The sequence below is a fragment of the Numenius arquata genome, chromosome 13, assembly GCF_964106895.1.
Source record: "Numenius arquata chromosome 13, bNumArq3.hap1.1, whole genome shotgun sequence".
Taxonomy (NCBI): domain Eukaryota; kingdom Metazoa; phylum Chordata; class Aves; order Charadriiformes; family Scolopacidae; genus Numenius; species Numenius arquata.
In genome coordinates this window covers 19,402,366-19,415,260 of record NC_133588.1, presented here as the reverse complement: position 1 = coordinate 19,415,260, position 12,895 = coordinate 19,402,366, and the positions used below count along the sequence as shown (strand labels likewise).

Here is a 12,895-nt window from a genome sequence, read left to right as displayed (position 1 = left end):
GCTCCTAGGAGTTTCCCAGCCTTCACATGCCATTTTTTATTATTACAGGTCTTCTGACTTTTGAAGCTTCACACATTTGGCTGCTTTACGGCAGAAATGGGGACAGTGTTTTGGAACCAAGCCTGAAATAATAATTCTTGTGATTTAGGGTTTGTGCAGTTGAAAGCGTGTCATTGTAGCAGAGAGCGAGAATGGGGAGGCGCTTTGGGTTTCATACAACACTCCCTCGGAGAGCACACCAGGCCCCCAGGTGTCAGCAGGAGGGAGGATTTACGGCGACAGGGCAAACACACAGCCTGGGAAAAAGTGAACTGTGTGGGAGAGGCTGCCCGTGGGGAAACAAAGGAGGAAGCGCGGTGCGTACTGCGGCCTCACCTGCGGGGCATAAACCACGGGGTTATAACGGCGCTGTGACATTTACTGCAGCAAGGGGTACCGTAAAGCCTCTTTATGGGCTGCCAGTCACCCGGAAGGGCGCGCACGGCTTTTCGTGCTCAGACTTCGGGATTTTCAGCCTGGAGAAGAGAAGACTCCGGGGAGACCTTATAACAGCCTATCAATACCTGAAGGGAGCCTACAGAAGAGCTGAAGAGGGACTCTTTGTCAGGAAGAGTGGTGACAGGACAAGGGGCAATGGTTTTAAATTGGAAGAGAAGAGATTTAGATTAGATATAAGGAAGAAATTCTTTACAGTGAGGGTGGTGAGGCACTGGCCCAGGTTGCCCAGGGAAGTTGTGGATGCCCCATCCCTGGAAGTGTTCAAGGCCAGGCTGGATGGGGCTTTAAGCAACCTGCTCTAGTGAGAGGTGTCCCTGCCCATGGCAGGGGGGTTGGAACTAGATGATCTTTAAGGTCCTTTCCAACTCTAGCCATTCTATGATTCTATGATTCTATGATTTCACCGCCGTGAAAGTTTCCCCCGGCCCCGCGCGCTCTCCCGGCACGGCCCGCACCCACCCGCGGGGCGGCCTCCCCCGCAGGCTCTGCCGGGCTTACTGCCCCAACGGCGCACGGGAGCCACCGTCATGACGCACCGCCGCAGGCCACACCCCCCGGGGGGCGGGGCTTCTCGCCGGCCCCGCCCATACGCATGCGTCGCGCCCTCCCGCGCCTGCGCACCGGCCGCCGCAAGGGGCAGCGCGGCCATGGCGCAGCCGGGCCGGGCCAGTCTGAAGGAGCAGCGATACGACCGGCAGCTCAGGTACCGTCCCGGGGGTTCACCTTCCAGCTACCGGTCTCCTATGCGGCCCGGGATGGCCCTCCCCCGGGGCAGCGGGTGCCGGATCTGGCCCAGCCGGCGAGGGGAGGCCGGGCCGGGAGCCGGCTGGTGTCTGTGCCGGCGGGCGGATGAGGCACCGGGGAGCAACGGGAATCGGGGGGGGCGGCTCGATCCCGTTCTGGCTTGACAGTCTCAGCTACAGTTCTTCGCTGGGCGCTTCAGTAACTTCATTTTCTGCCCCTGAAGAGGGTAGAATTGGTGCCGATGTGAAATCAGCGGGGCGTTTGTCACCGAGCGCTGCCGGCTCCCCGTTTCAGCCTCCATGTTATTATATAGCTGTCTTAAATACTTACCAAACTCATCAAGAGTGATTCCCGTCTCCTTGTGCCTTTCAGTGTATTGTGTTATAAATTATTAAGCACATAAAAATGTATTATTTGTAATAAAACTTACGAAAAAGAGATCATTCAGTTTTGGGACAAAGTTTGCTCCTTAGGGTGTTTTGTCCTGTGCTGAGTTTTAAAAAGTCAAACACGTTACAGCAGAAGAAGGTGTGTGCATTCTGACGGGGTGGGGTGTAAAGATGGAGACAATGAAACATCAGTAAAATCGGGTTGATCTTTAGAAAGTTTCAAATTTGTCACAATAAGCTTTTTTGATAGGTTTGTCATAGTAAGTTTTCTGAAGGAAAGCTTATTTCGGTTCGTGCTGTTCAGCCCCTCTCAGCAGTGAATGGGAAGTAGGATGCTTTACTGGGAGAGTAAATCGGAAGTAGATTGTTTAAATTGTTTTCATTTCTTTCTATGGGCTTTGCGATCCGAAAGGAGATAATTTGAGAATGTTTCTGTTTCCATCCCGGTGCAGGTTGTGGGGTGACCATGGGCAAGAAGCTTTAGAATCTGCCCATGTTTGTGTGATAAACGCAACAGCGACAGGAACTGAAATACTCAAAAACTTAGTGCTGCCAGGTAAGCAGAGGTCTCTTCTGTATTTTCTTTGCAATATATCTGATAATTTCATAATGCCTAGTTATTCATAGTCTTTTTTTTTTTTTTTCCCAAGGTGTTGGTTCATTTACAATTGTCGATGGGAATCTGGTCACTGGAGAAGATGTTGGAAATAAGTAGGTTTGTTTCCTGTACAAGTTGAGAAGTATCAAGGTTTCATAAATAGTTCCTCCTCTATACTTGTTAGGAAATCCTATAAAATTCTTAATAATTTCAAAAGCCTCTGTATGTTTCTCTCAAGTTTTTTGTGGTTTTGGGTGTTTGTGACATATACAGCATGCACAGTCATTTTGATCTTAGCTGCTGAATTTTATGTAGTTTTTGTAGTTGCTGGTTTTGCATCTTCCAGGTCTATTTGCTTCACAAATCAAGTTTATAAAGACTGTGGTTTGCTCAGTATAAAGATGTTTAAAAATAACTTGCTTGCTGTAATCTTGAGATATGACAATGCAAGATTTGCTTGTGTTTCCGCATGGCTAAATGTATTTTCTGTAATTTTGGTGATGTAAATAACTTACTTATCATTACTTTATCATTGCGAACCTGTGACTGATAGCCATTAATTACCTTGGCAAGGCTGTGTGCAGCAAACAATAAGAAACTCTTTACAAGTCCTATAAAAAATAACTTGTTTACTAATTGTAAATCACTTTCTCTTATGGTTTAGGTAGATACCTACAAGTATCTGTCTACTTACAGGGGTTATATGAGGGGGAAGGATATTCCATTACACGAAGAAGTGATTACTAATGGGTCTTTAATTAGCCGAGTGAAAAAGAATCTGCAGTGTGATCCCGGCTTCTCAGGGCGTTTGGCGTATCTTATCTTTCAGGTTTGGGGCTCAGGCATTGGAAAGTTTTGTTAAGAAACTGATCATGAGGAAAATGTAAGGGTGGTGGGTGAAGAAAAGCAGATTTAAAGGGGAACTTGGTTTGTTGTGTATGAGAGTCAGCAACATACTCTGCGCTACAAAATGTAGCTTTAATGTTGTTTCTCTTCAAAATAAGACTTGTCATGTAACTTTCTGTCTCCTTTTCAGTTTCTTTCTACAAAAAAGCCATCTTGGTCAGGTAAGGAGATAACACTTTAGGTGTATTGAAATCATGAAAGTATTGAGTAAAAACTCAAATGGAGTATTATGAGTAACAATATAGGTTAAAATCTATTTATTCTTTGACAAAATTCCTGTGCTTACTTTGTAGTTGCTCCTAAGAGAGAAGGTGAGCTCAATTCTGGCAAGACTGAATGGAAAATGAACAGGATATGGTTGTTAAAATCTTTGGGAAGATAAGGTGGAAGAGAATTGTGGTAGAAGGAGTAAAGCCTAAGAGTAGGGATGTGGATGGGGAAAAAAATCACAAAACCAAGAGAGCACAGAAGGTCACATAATTTTTCTTTTTAAAATGGTATTACTAAAAATGGTCTCCAAAAAGTCCCTGCTATTAAGGGATGTATTTTTTCTTCAGATAAGCATGGCTTAGAATAATAAATCCTGGCTTATGATGAAGTTGTTTGTTTTTTTAACATGTAGCATGTGTAGTGCTGATCTACTGGATAAATTACATTTCAAGAGGTTAAGCAGTGTTTTGCTTGTTCTGAAACAGAATCGTGCCCAGAGTGCCACTGAGCTCTTGCAAGAACTGAATAATGATGTTTCTGGAAACTTTGTCGAAGAGGTTTGTCTTCCTAAAGTAGTTGTACGTTTCTTATTGTACAATGTGACAAAAGTGTGGAGTAATAGCTCGGTGTTGTCTTTGTAAGTAGCTTTGTGATGAAGCAACATTTGAGCAAGAAGATGTGAAGTTACCTGCAAAAAGTCAATTTACATATTTTAAACATCATTTCATAACTTTATAGCATCATAATTTTATAGCTTCCACATAGTGTTTTACACTCAATGTTTCACAGACTTGCTGTGCATTCAGAAATTTTCACTGTGTTTCCTCACATACTATTTTTTTTTCCTACTTTAGAGTCCAGAAAAACTTCTAGACAATGACCCTTCCTTTTTCACTCGTTTTAACTTGGTGGTTGCAACACAACTACCAGAAAGGTAAAGAATCACCTGAAGTTGTTTGTTTTCATTCAGCTGTAAAAGCAGGTTTCAGTCACAGGCATATTCTTGCAGGAAAACTTTAGGCAAAATAGAACTCTGTTGCTGTGAAGGAAGGTTACAGTAAATAATGGCACTTTTCTACGGTCCTTTTTTATACATCAATACCTCGTTTAAAATCTCTTTCTGATCCATGCCCAACCCCCCGGTGCTGTCTCCAGGTGTATTTGTCTATGTCAAGTACTCTTTCTGGTGAAAGGTGTTTCTGGCCCAGACTCGCTAGAGCAAGTAACAGGCAATAGGAACTGTGATATCTTTAGTTCTTTGCAATTACGTTTTATTGTTTGTATAGCTCTTCCCGTTTTACCCATCCGTGTAATTGCCCATATAAACTTTGTCAAGACCAGAAGTTCTTGATTTTTTTAATTTTATTGTTTAACCTTTTCCTGCTGAGAGGCCTCTCCCGTTCTTTCACAACAATGTTTTTTGTTTAATTGATATTTGGTGCATTTGGCAGGATGGAGTTAAATACAAACAAGCTAATGGATAAATATATTTCTAAGCTAGTGTAAATTCACATGTAAAATTGATTACCTTCTGTGTGCTTTGAATGATAACATATTAGAGTTCTCATAGAAAACTTCTCTTTCACAAGTGACTCGTACAAGAGTTAACTTTATAGTTAACTGTTGTCCTCTTGTACATCTGAGAAAAAAAATATGTTTTTCCTTACAGTACGTTGCTGCGCTTGGCTGAACTTCTCTGGAATTCTAACATTCCTCTGCTGGTCTGCAGGACTTACGGACTGGTTGGGTACATGAGAGTCGTTATTAAAGAACATACAGGTTAGAAGGCTTTCTCAAATAAAGGCTTTTCTAAAAGGTTTAAAGCTTCAATATGTAATGTCACTTTGATTATTTATTTTTTTCCCCATCTTTATCTCGTGATGTAGTTCGCAGTCCATTCACCAGGAGCGTTCCTTGAGGAATGCATAGAAATTGTGGGCTGCAGCAAATAATAAAATTGGAGATTGTCCTGACATTAAAATTACCTTAAACAAAACACTAATTTTGGGAATCAAGCAGTTAAACGAGCAGATGATGGGCTGTATTTGATGTCTAGCTCTGTTCTGAAGACCGGACATGAAACTGTGAAATACATTGTGTAATTTTTTTTCCACAGTTGTCGAATCTCATCCCGACAATATGTTGGAAGATCTGAGACTGGACAAACCCTTTCCAGAGCTGAGGGAACACGTTCAGTCTTATGACTTGGATCATATGGATAAAAAGGTTGGTACGTGGGTTGTACTACAAGCTGAATGACAGATGCAGATGCAGAACAGGGATTCTATGGAAATGTCTCTTGGCAAATGACTCTTCTTGGTGCCGAGTCTCGCCTGAGCAGAGGCAACTGTAGAATCACTCACGAGATACTATTTTTGGCCTCTGCCCCAAATATTACAGTCTGTAATCAAACTCTGGAACATGTCCTGTGCTTTTACAGTCGTAGAAGGGATGATAGGAGTTTACATTTAAAATAGGGTTTTAATTTGTCTCCCATTTTGATCTTTCCTGAACCTGACAGATTTCTCTGCTGTTCCATTGCAGGACCACAGCCACACTCCTTGGATCGTGATTGTAGCCAAGTATCTCACAAAATGGTTCAACGAGGTATATTGCAATACTGGATAAGTCATCAGTCTATTATTATTATTACTTTAGATGTGTCTTTTCTAAACTAGATTATTATTTTGGCAATTTTTGCAAATACCATAAAGAGAACAAGGTGGAATCAAAAGAGTTACTAATTGAAGTACCAAGTGAATGTATGCGAACAAACTCTAGAGTTCAGCAGCCTCACAATGAAGTTAATAGTAGATACTTTAAAGACAAAATGTTTTTGTGTTTTTAAATTTAGAAAAGTGGTCAGTTGCCTAAGAGTTACAAAGAAAAAGAAGCCTTCAGACAACTGATGCGGCAAGGTAATGTATATCCCAGGAGTCACTCGCTCATATTGGCAGAAATATATATGGCAGTATCTGAAAAATAGTCAGTTCTCTCTTGCGCACGCTGCTGGTAAAACCTAAATGATGATATGTAACTTTTAAATCTTTTTTCCAAAAAGGTATCTTAAAGAATGAAAATGGGACCCCAGAAGATGAGGAAAACTTTGAAGAAGCTATAAAAAATGTCAACACAGCATTAAATACCACAGAGGTAAAATAAACATCCATGACAAAATTGAAGAAATTTCAACTACCAAATTTTTTCAGAACATGTCATGCACTTTTAGGACAAGAATTCCATTTGCAACATTTATATTTAGGTAAAACAGGATTAGTACAATTTATAAAATGGAAGTGTAGTGAAACAGACCTAGACTAGGTGGCACTGGAGCTTATGGAAATTCTTCTGTTTCTTTGTTCCTGCACAGAACTACACCTCCTTCCTGAAGACTTGAATTCAAGTATGGAATGAGTCAGTAAACAGAGTTCGTTAGTCGTGTATTCCTCGCTTAGACTTTAGTAGATTTTCTTTTAGAGGTTAAACTGTAAAGTGCTTGATAAAATTATAAAGAATTAGCAGTTCCTGGTGTGGATGATGTCTGATTTAAATACATTGCCAGGAGAGACTCAGGAGGCACAAATTGTTCGAGGCCAGGTTGGATGGGGCTTTGAGCCGCTTGGTCTGGTGGGAGGTGTCCCTGGCCAAGGCAGGGGGTTGGACCTGGATGGTCTTCAAGGTCCCTTCCAACCCAAATCATTTTGTGCTTCTCTGCTGAAATTGTGCTATATTGAAGCTGCTTGCTGTAGTATTTATTCCGCAGCTTGTTCTCAGGCAGCGCTACAGTTTGAAGTATGTCTGAGAAGCACTATGTAAGATTCAGAAGAGATTTGGTGTGAAACCCTGAGGTCACTTAGAGCTGGATCACCTGTGTGACGAGCATTGAGATAACTCACAAAAAGTCAAGTAAATACAAACCCAGTTTATTTTTTTTCACAGGTTCCAAGATGCATCGAAGAGATTTTTAATGATGATTGCTGCGTAAATCTCACAGAGCAGGTAATGAGTAATTAAGTGTAAGATTTAATGTAGAAAAAGCATCATAAATAACACCTGTCTACATGACTGTCTGTCGTGCACTTGCAGTCACCCTCCTTCTGGATCTTGGCTCGAGCTGTAAAGGAATTTGTGGCAAATGAGGGGCAAGGGAGCTTGCCCGTCCGGGGCACTATTCCTGATATGATAGCAGACTCCAATAAATTTATCAAATTGCAAAATGTGTAAGTACTTTAGCAGTTACTACTGGTAGTAAATGCTGATGACTTCAGACCTCACAAAGTGCATGAATTCCTGTTTGGTTTTTGTTTTTTTTTTTTTTTTTTTAAAAAAGTGTATGTGTGAGCAGGGTGAGGAGGGGTGTGGGAAGCAGGGCAGCCTGGGGCTCTCTGCTCCCTGGATGGATGTTGTCCATGATTGGAACCAGTGCCCAAGCCCCCAGTGTGTCCCAGTCTCCGAAGGCCGGGTGGTAAACGATCACTTAACTTTAGATCTAGTAACAACCTTCCTGCAGAGAGCAGATCCCATAGCCCAGCTACTGCTGTCCAAAGCAGATTGTTGCTTGAACACAGCCTTTGGTTTTTCCCCTCAAAATGTCAACCCCTCATATGTATGTCAATCTGCTTCCAGAAACTGTGGTTTCCTAGATACTTGATTCTAAATACTTCATTCTAATTAATGCCCTTTGAAGGGCTTGCTTGGTAAATAAGGAAGGGTGTGAATGAGCATTAAAAAGATGGATATAAAAATACAAATCTTTACGTGTCTAAAATAATTGATTGCTATTGCTTCATGGAAGTTACTGTGTATAATGACAGAAAAGCCAAGAACTTGCATCATTATTTTGCTATATTAAACCGCAATTCCTTGAATTTGCACAGACACCCTGGTTTGTAAATCTGAATTCTCTAAGCATCAGTCCTGAATTTCCAGATCATTATGTACTTCAGCTCTCAATTCCAAGAAGCATTACAGGGGTTTAATTTGCAGATAAAATAGTTACAGTTCCTTAAAATGAACTCTTAAATTGAATTTTATTAAATACAGTGTTGTTGAGGTGTTTGCATTGTCTTAGGTCTTAGTGGAGCTAATATACTATGGCTACAAATACTAAAATACAGAAATTGGGTAAATGCTAGAAGCCCAATGAAGAACATACAGCCGTTGTTCTGAAACTACTTAATATTCTTCTTCCAACTGTTTGTAGCAAGACTCGTTTTCATTTTAACCAGTTTTTAAGCCACATGTTTAGGGAACAGCTCAGCCGTGCCCAACAGTCGTACAGGGAGGTACTAAGTGCATGCATGGCCTTGAGGTAGCTCACTGCCATTCCTGTGGCTTGTGTTTTGTCTTTATAAACCAATATAAACCAAAAAGAAACAGTTTTCACTGTGACAATGGCTTTATGCTGTAATTATTAAGACTTCTTTATCGTTAACAGATACCGTGAAAAGGCGAAGAAGGATATTGCTGCTGTGGGTAACCATGCTGCTAAATTGTTACAGTCCCTCGGCAAGGTAATTACGAATGTACGGCCATTTTGACAGGGCAGAAATGTTTTTACCCTCATGTTCTGTAGAGAAATAAGTCACAGGAGACAGATATGAAAAGAGAAAGCTTAATTACCTTATTCTCTTCAAAAGGCTTGAGTAAGTTCTAATGAAATTTAGTATCTGTCGTCTGTTTTATTTATCACTTTTGGTTTATGTAAAAATAAAAGGCATACAGGGATACATTATTTACAATTTCAGATACCTTTTATAAAAGCGACTAGTTATTTCTCAATGAATATATGAATATCTCTGAAAACAGAAATTCTCTGGTCATCGTATATACTGGAATGAATATGTTTTCTCTTTTAGGCACCTGAATCTATTTCAGAGAGAGAATTAAAATTGTTCTGTGAGTATGCTTGGATTCTGTTCTGTGTTTATGCAAATGATAAAATAACCAAAAGCTTCTGAATGCTAATGTAGTTATTAATCAGTAACTCAATATTTGGATTTTTCAAGTAAGTGCTTAGCAGTTGCATCCCTCACCTTCTGAGTGCGAGGTAGTAGCTGCATGTTGCGTTGTTTCAGAGCAGTGATATTGGAGAAAAACCTTTTCCCCCTCATAGCTGGGCTGTTGGAATATTGAGAACGAGTGGGAGATGGAAAGAACCCGTGTTCCTTTGCAGCAGGGAAGTGGGAAACCTGAAGTTAAGGGCTCTACGTCCTGAATTGCTGTAGAAGAGCTGCATGTTGTGAGCTGTTCCATTAACACAGCAGATATGTTTAGATTCTAGAAGTAAATAAGCACAAAATATTTCACCAAAATACTCGTGATCAATAGACCTAAATGTAGTTTAATAGATTTTATACTGCAGGCTAGTGGAATAAACGTGAAAGGGTTAAATGAAATTATGGTAAGTTTTAGTCTTTCATGTTTAATACATCGGAGATACAGACTTTAGTATCTTATTTAGTGTATGTATAGTATTTACTAAATTTTAGTATTTAGTAGATACTATACATACACTAAATAAGATACTAAAATCTATATGTAGTATATTATTTAGTGAAGATTTAGTAATTGTGATGCACTCAAGTAGGTAATGCCCTCCTTTCTGCACCCTCTGCTTAGGCAGCAACTCAGCTTTTCTCCGAGTGGTACGATGCAGATCTCTGTCTGAAGAATACGGTTTAAACACTTTTAACAAGGATGAAATCAGTAAGTACTCCTTTTTGGCACTTACTCTAATTGCATTTTCAACTTGAAATGGTTTTGTGAGCCATTTCATCTGTACCAGCTAATCAGTTCTCTTGCTGTTCTCAGTTTCCCATATGGATAACCCTGACAGTGAACTAGTGCTGTACTTGATGCTTCGGGCTGTGGATCGGTTTTATAAGCAGCATGGGAGATACCCAGGTACGTCAACACCAGAGTTACTTAACGTCATCGAAAGAAATACAAAGATCCAATAGTTACTATAATACTAGTTAGAAACTACAGATATAGCATTAGTTGCAGGGGGGATCATCTGTCATTCTGATTGGCCAATCTGGCCCAAACCCCAACAAATACAACTTTTAAGAATGTGAAAATTAAAGTGATGATTTTTTCTCTTTGGGAACTTAAGGAATTTATCTGAATTGATACCACTGAAATGGGTTGCATGGATTATGAGTCAGTTCAGCTATGCAATAATTTGTCATTATCATGAGTAACATCAACAGAATATTCAATTATTATTAGTCTAATATTAATAATTAATTAATACATTAATCAGCTTAGAAACTTTTCAGAAAAATAAAATACTTAGCTGCCATTTAAATCCATGAACTTTGAATATGGTGTTACAGTTCTGTGATGAAACAGTTTGCTTATTTTCCAGGTGTCTACAACTACCAGGTAGAAGATGATATTGGAAAACTAAAATCATGCCTTACTGGTTTCTTACAAGAACATGGGTTGTCTGTGGTGGTGAAAGATGACTATGTTCACGAGTTGTAAGTATTGTATCTTAAGTGTCACTTTGTCGGTAAAGCTGACCTGGAATACTACTAAATAGCTGTTGCTTTGCTTTCCAGTTGTCGCTACGGAGCTGCTGAGCCACATGCTATTGCTGCCTTCATGGGAGGTAAGAATGTCACTGGATTTCTAAGGCATGTACAGACAAAACACCCTGCTTCAGTCCATACTTGAGTCAGAATCTCCACGGTTTTAATTACTTTTGTACTGTCAGAGCAAAGACCGTAATCACAGACTGTAGTCAAAGATAGTATTAGAACAAAATCACAGAACCCTCCCCCTTCATTCTCCAGATGTGACCTCCTATGCTATTTGGAAAAAATGGACACAGCAAGGGTTTAAAGTCAGTAAAAGAAACTAAATAGACTTAAAAAATATTCTCAGTAGAACATGTGTTGAAGAATAAAATGCTTGAAAGAGGCTTTAAGTTTAAAAACAAAGGAAATAATTGTAGTAATATTAAAATTAACACAGTACGCATCTTCCTTTAAATTAATACAATACATGTATGTTAAGTATTTATTAAATATAAATGGGCTTGATTGCTTATCTTAATTCAACCTGTGGGTATTATCAAAACTAAATATGTTTTAATGGATGCTCAGAATTGATACATCAGTGAACTTACCTTCTTTATTTGGCTTTTACGTATTAAATACTCTGTGGATGTAGAAATTTTTTTCTGATTAAGTGAAACTTGGTATTTGCAGTGCTTCAGGAAAATATGTACAGATAACTTCTGAAGAAAGTACAGAATATTTCATACTACAGGAGAACACAAAGCAATCACAGTGAAGTGACCCTTCAATTTATTTTACAGTTTAACTGTGCGTGGTGTTTTTTAATAGAACTTCTCGATTTCATTTAGGGAGGTCACAATAAGCCTGAGTCTGTTTTGTCACACATTTTTACTCTGTGTGTGTTTGTGTACATACATGGGGAGAGAGAGAGAGAAAGTATATCCAGCAAAGTGTATGTAAAGCTAACTTTTGAAGTAACAGCTTTCTGAACCTCTTTTATACTGGGAAGTACTGAAAAGCATTTTATCTTCCTAGAAGTTGTATCAGACACTTCCAAAATAATTTCAGTGTAGTGAGTTCTAGATAAATAACATCCTTTTACTTGTTTTTAAATACAAGCTGCTAGCTACCTTCTGTTTTATCTTTTTTTTTTTTTTTTTTTTCCCTTTTACAGGAGCTGCTGCACAGGAGGTTATTAAAGTCATTACAGGGCAGTTTGTAATTTTTAATAACACCTATATTTACAGTGGAATGTCACAGACTTCAGCAACGTTCCAGCTGTAGGGTAATGATCTCGCATTCATTGCCACCAGGCGCTGTGTTCTGTAAATACTGTGGTGTTCTGCCACTGACGGGACTGTTCTGTATTACCCAAGAATTAAAGTTCCTTTATTTGTAATGATTTTATCTTCTCCCCCCTCCCCCCTCCCCGAGGATAAATAAAATCATACTAAATCCTGGAAAGTTTTTTTAAATCTTGAATTTTCTGATTCACCTTTGAAAGAAAAGAGTAGCAGCTGTTCTTTGGCATGGTAAGTTGCATTTACAAAGTGGCTTGCCTGGTTTGCAGCAGAGCTGGATTTTATTCTATTTTTTCATAAAAGCTGCCCTTCAGATTGAGGGGGGACTCGGGAAAGGTTGAAAGGTCGATGGTGTGAGGATCCAACTGTGCGAAGCACTAGGGAAAGCTGTAATACCTTTTACTGAGTTCAAGGACAGGAGGGAGAAGGGATTGTGTGCCTGAGAGCTCACTTCTTTCAGCTGTATTCGCCAACTCAAAGGTTCTTTTTCCTGTACCGGTTTCCTAAGGTAGTTTATAGAAGCTGGCGGCATAGCAGAACCAGCGGTTCCCCCCTGTGCCGGGCCGGGGGGAGGCCGGCAGGACCCCCACTATCTGAGGGAGCCGGCCCGGGGCGGGGGCCGGGCCCTGAGGGAGCCGGGACCGGGGTGGGGCGCGAGCGGCCGCGCGGGGCGGGAAGGGCGGGAAGGGCGCGCGGCTGAGGGCTCTCCTCAGGCCGGCG

General features: G+C 40.4%; 1 protein-coding gene across 2 annotated transcripts; it reads left to right on the top strand.

Annotated features, from left to right (window-relative positions):
* Window positions 1-1,126: 1,126 nt before the first annotated feature.
* On the top strand, window positions 1,127-12,335 carry NAE1 (NEDD8 activating enzyme E1 subunit 1). Of its 2 annotated transcripts, none has more exons than XM_074157970.1 (20): window positions 1,127-1,201; window positions 2,084-2,187; window positions 2,282-2,342; window positions 3,266-3,296; window positions 3,831-3,902; window positions 4,200-4,279; window positions 5,015-5,124; window positions 5,462-5,571; window positions 5,890-5,952; window positions 6,200-6,263; window positions 6,407-6,498; window positions 7,285-7,344; window positions 7,432-7,565; window positions 8,783-8,858; window positions 9,204-9,243; window positions 9,967-10,053; window positions 10,159-10,251; window positions 10,718-10,832; window positions 10,914-10,963; window positions 12,049-12,335. In XM_074157970.1, exons 1-20 carry the CDS (start codon window positions 1,146-1,148, stop codon window positions 12,156-12,158), a joined length of 1,608 nt encoding a protein of 535 aa, XP_074014071.1. In that variant the 5' UTR covers window positions 1,127-1,145; the 3' UTR covers window positions 12,159-12,335. The 2 variants fall into 2 exon arrangements, with proteins under 2 accessions (XP_074014071.1, XP_074014070.1); XM_074157969.1 differs by having other exon boundaries at window positions 1,146-1,201; window positions 2,084-2,191; window positions 2,259-2,342.
* The last annotated feature ends 560 nt before the right edge of the window (window positions 12,336-12,895 follow it).

Bases quoted from the DNA above. Each gene is read 5' to 3' on its own strand.
- NAE1 (XM_074157969.1), top strand. From the start codon at position 1,146: ATGGCGCAGCCGGGCCGGGCCAGTCTGAAGGAGCAGCGATACGACCGG. The intron at 5,125-5,461 runs GTTAGAAGGCTT...TTTTTTCCACAG, and splicing joins CGTTATTAAAGAACATACAG to TTGTCGAATCTCATCCCGAC. The intron at 6,264-6,406 runs GTAATGTATATC...TTTTCCAAAAAG, and splicing joins CAGACAACTGATGCGGCAAG to GTATCTTAAAGAATGAAAAT.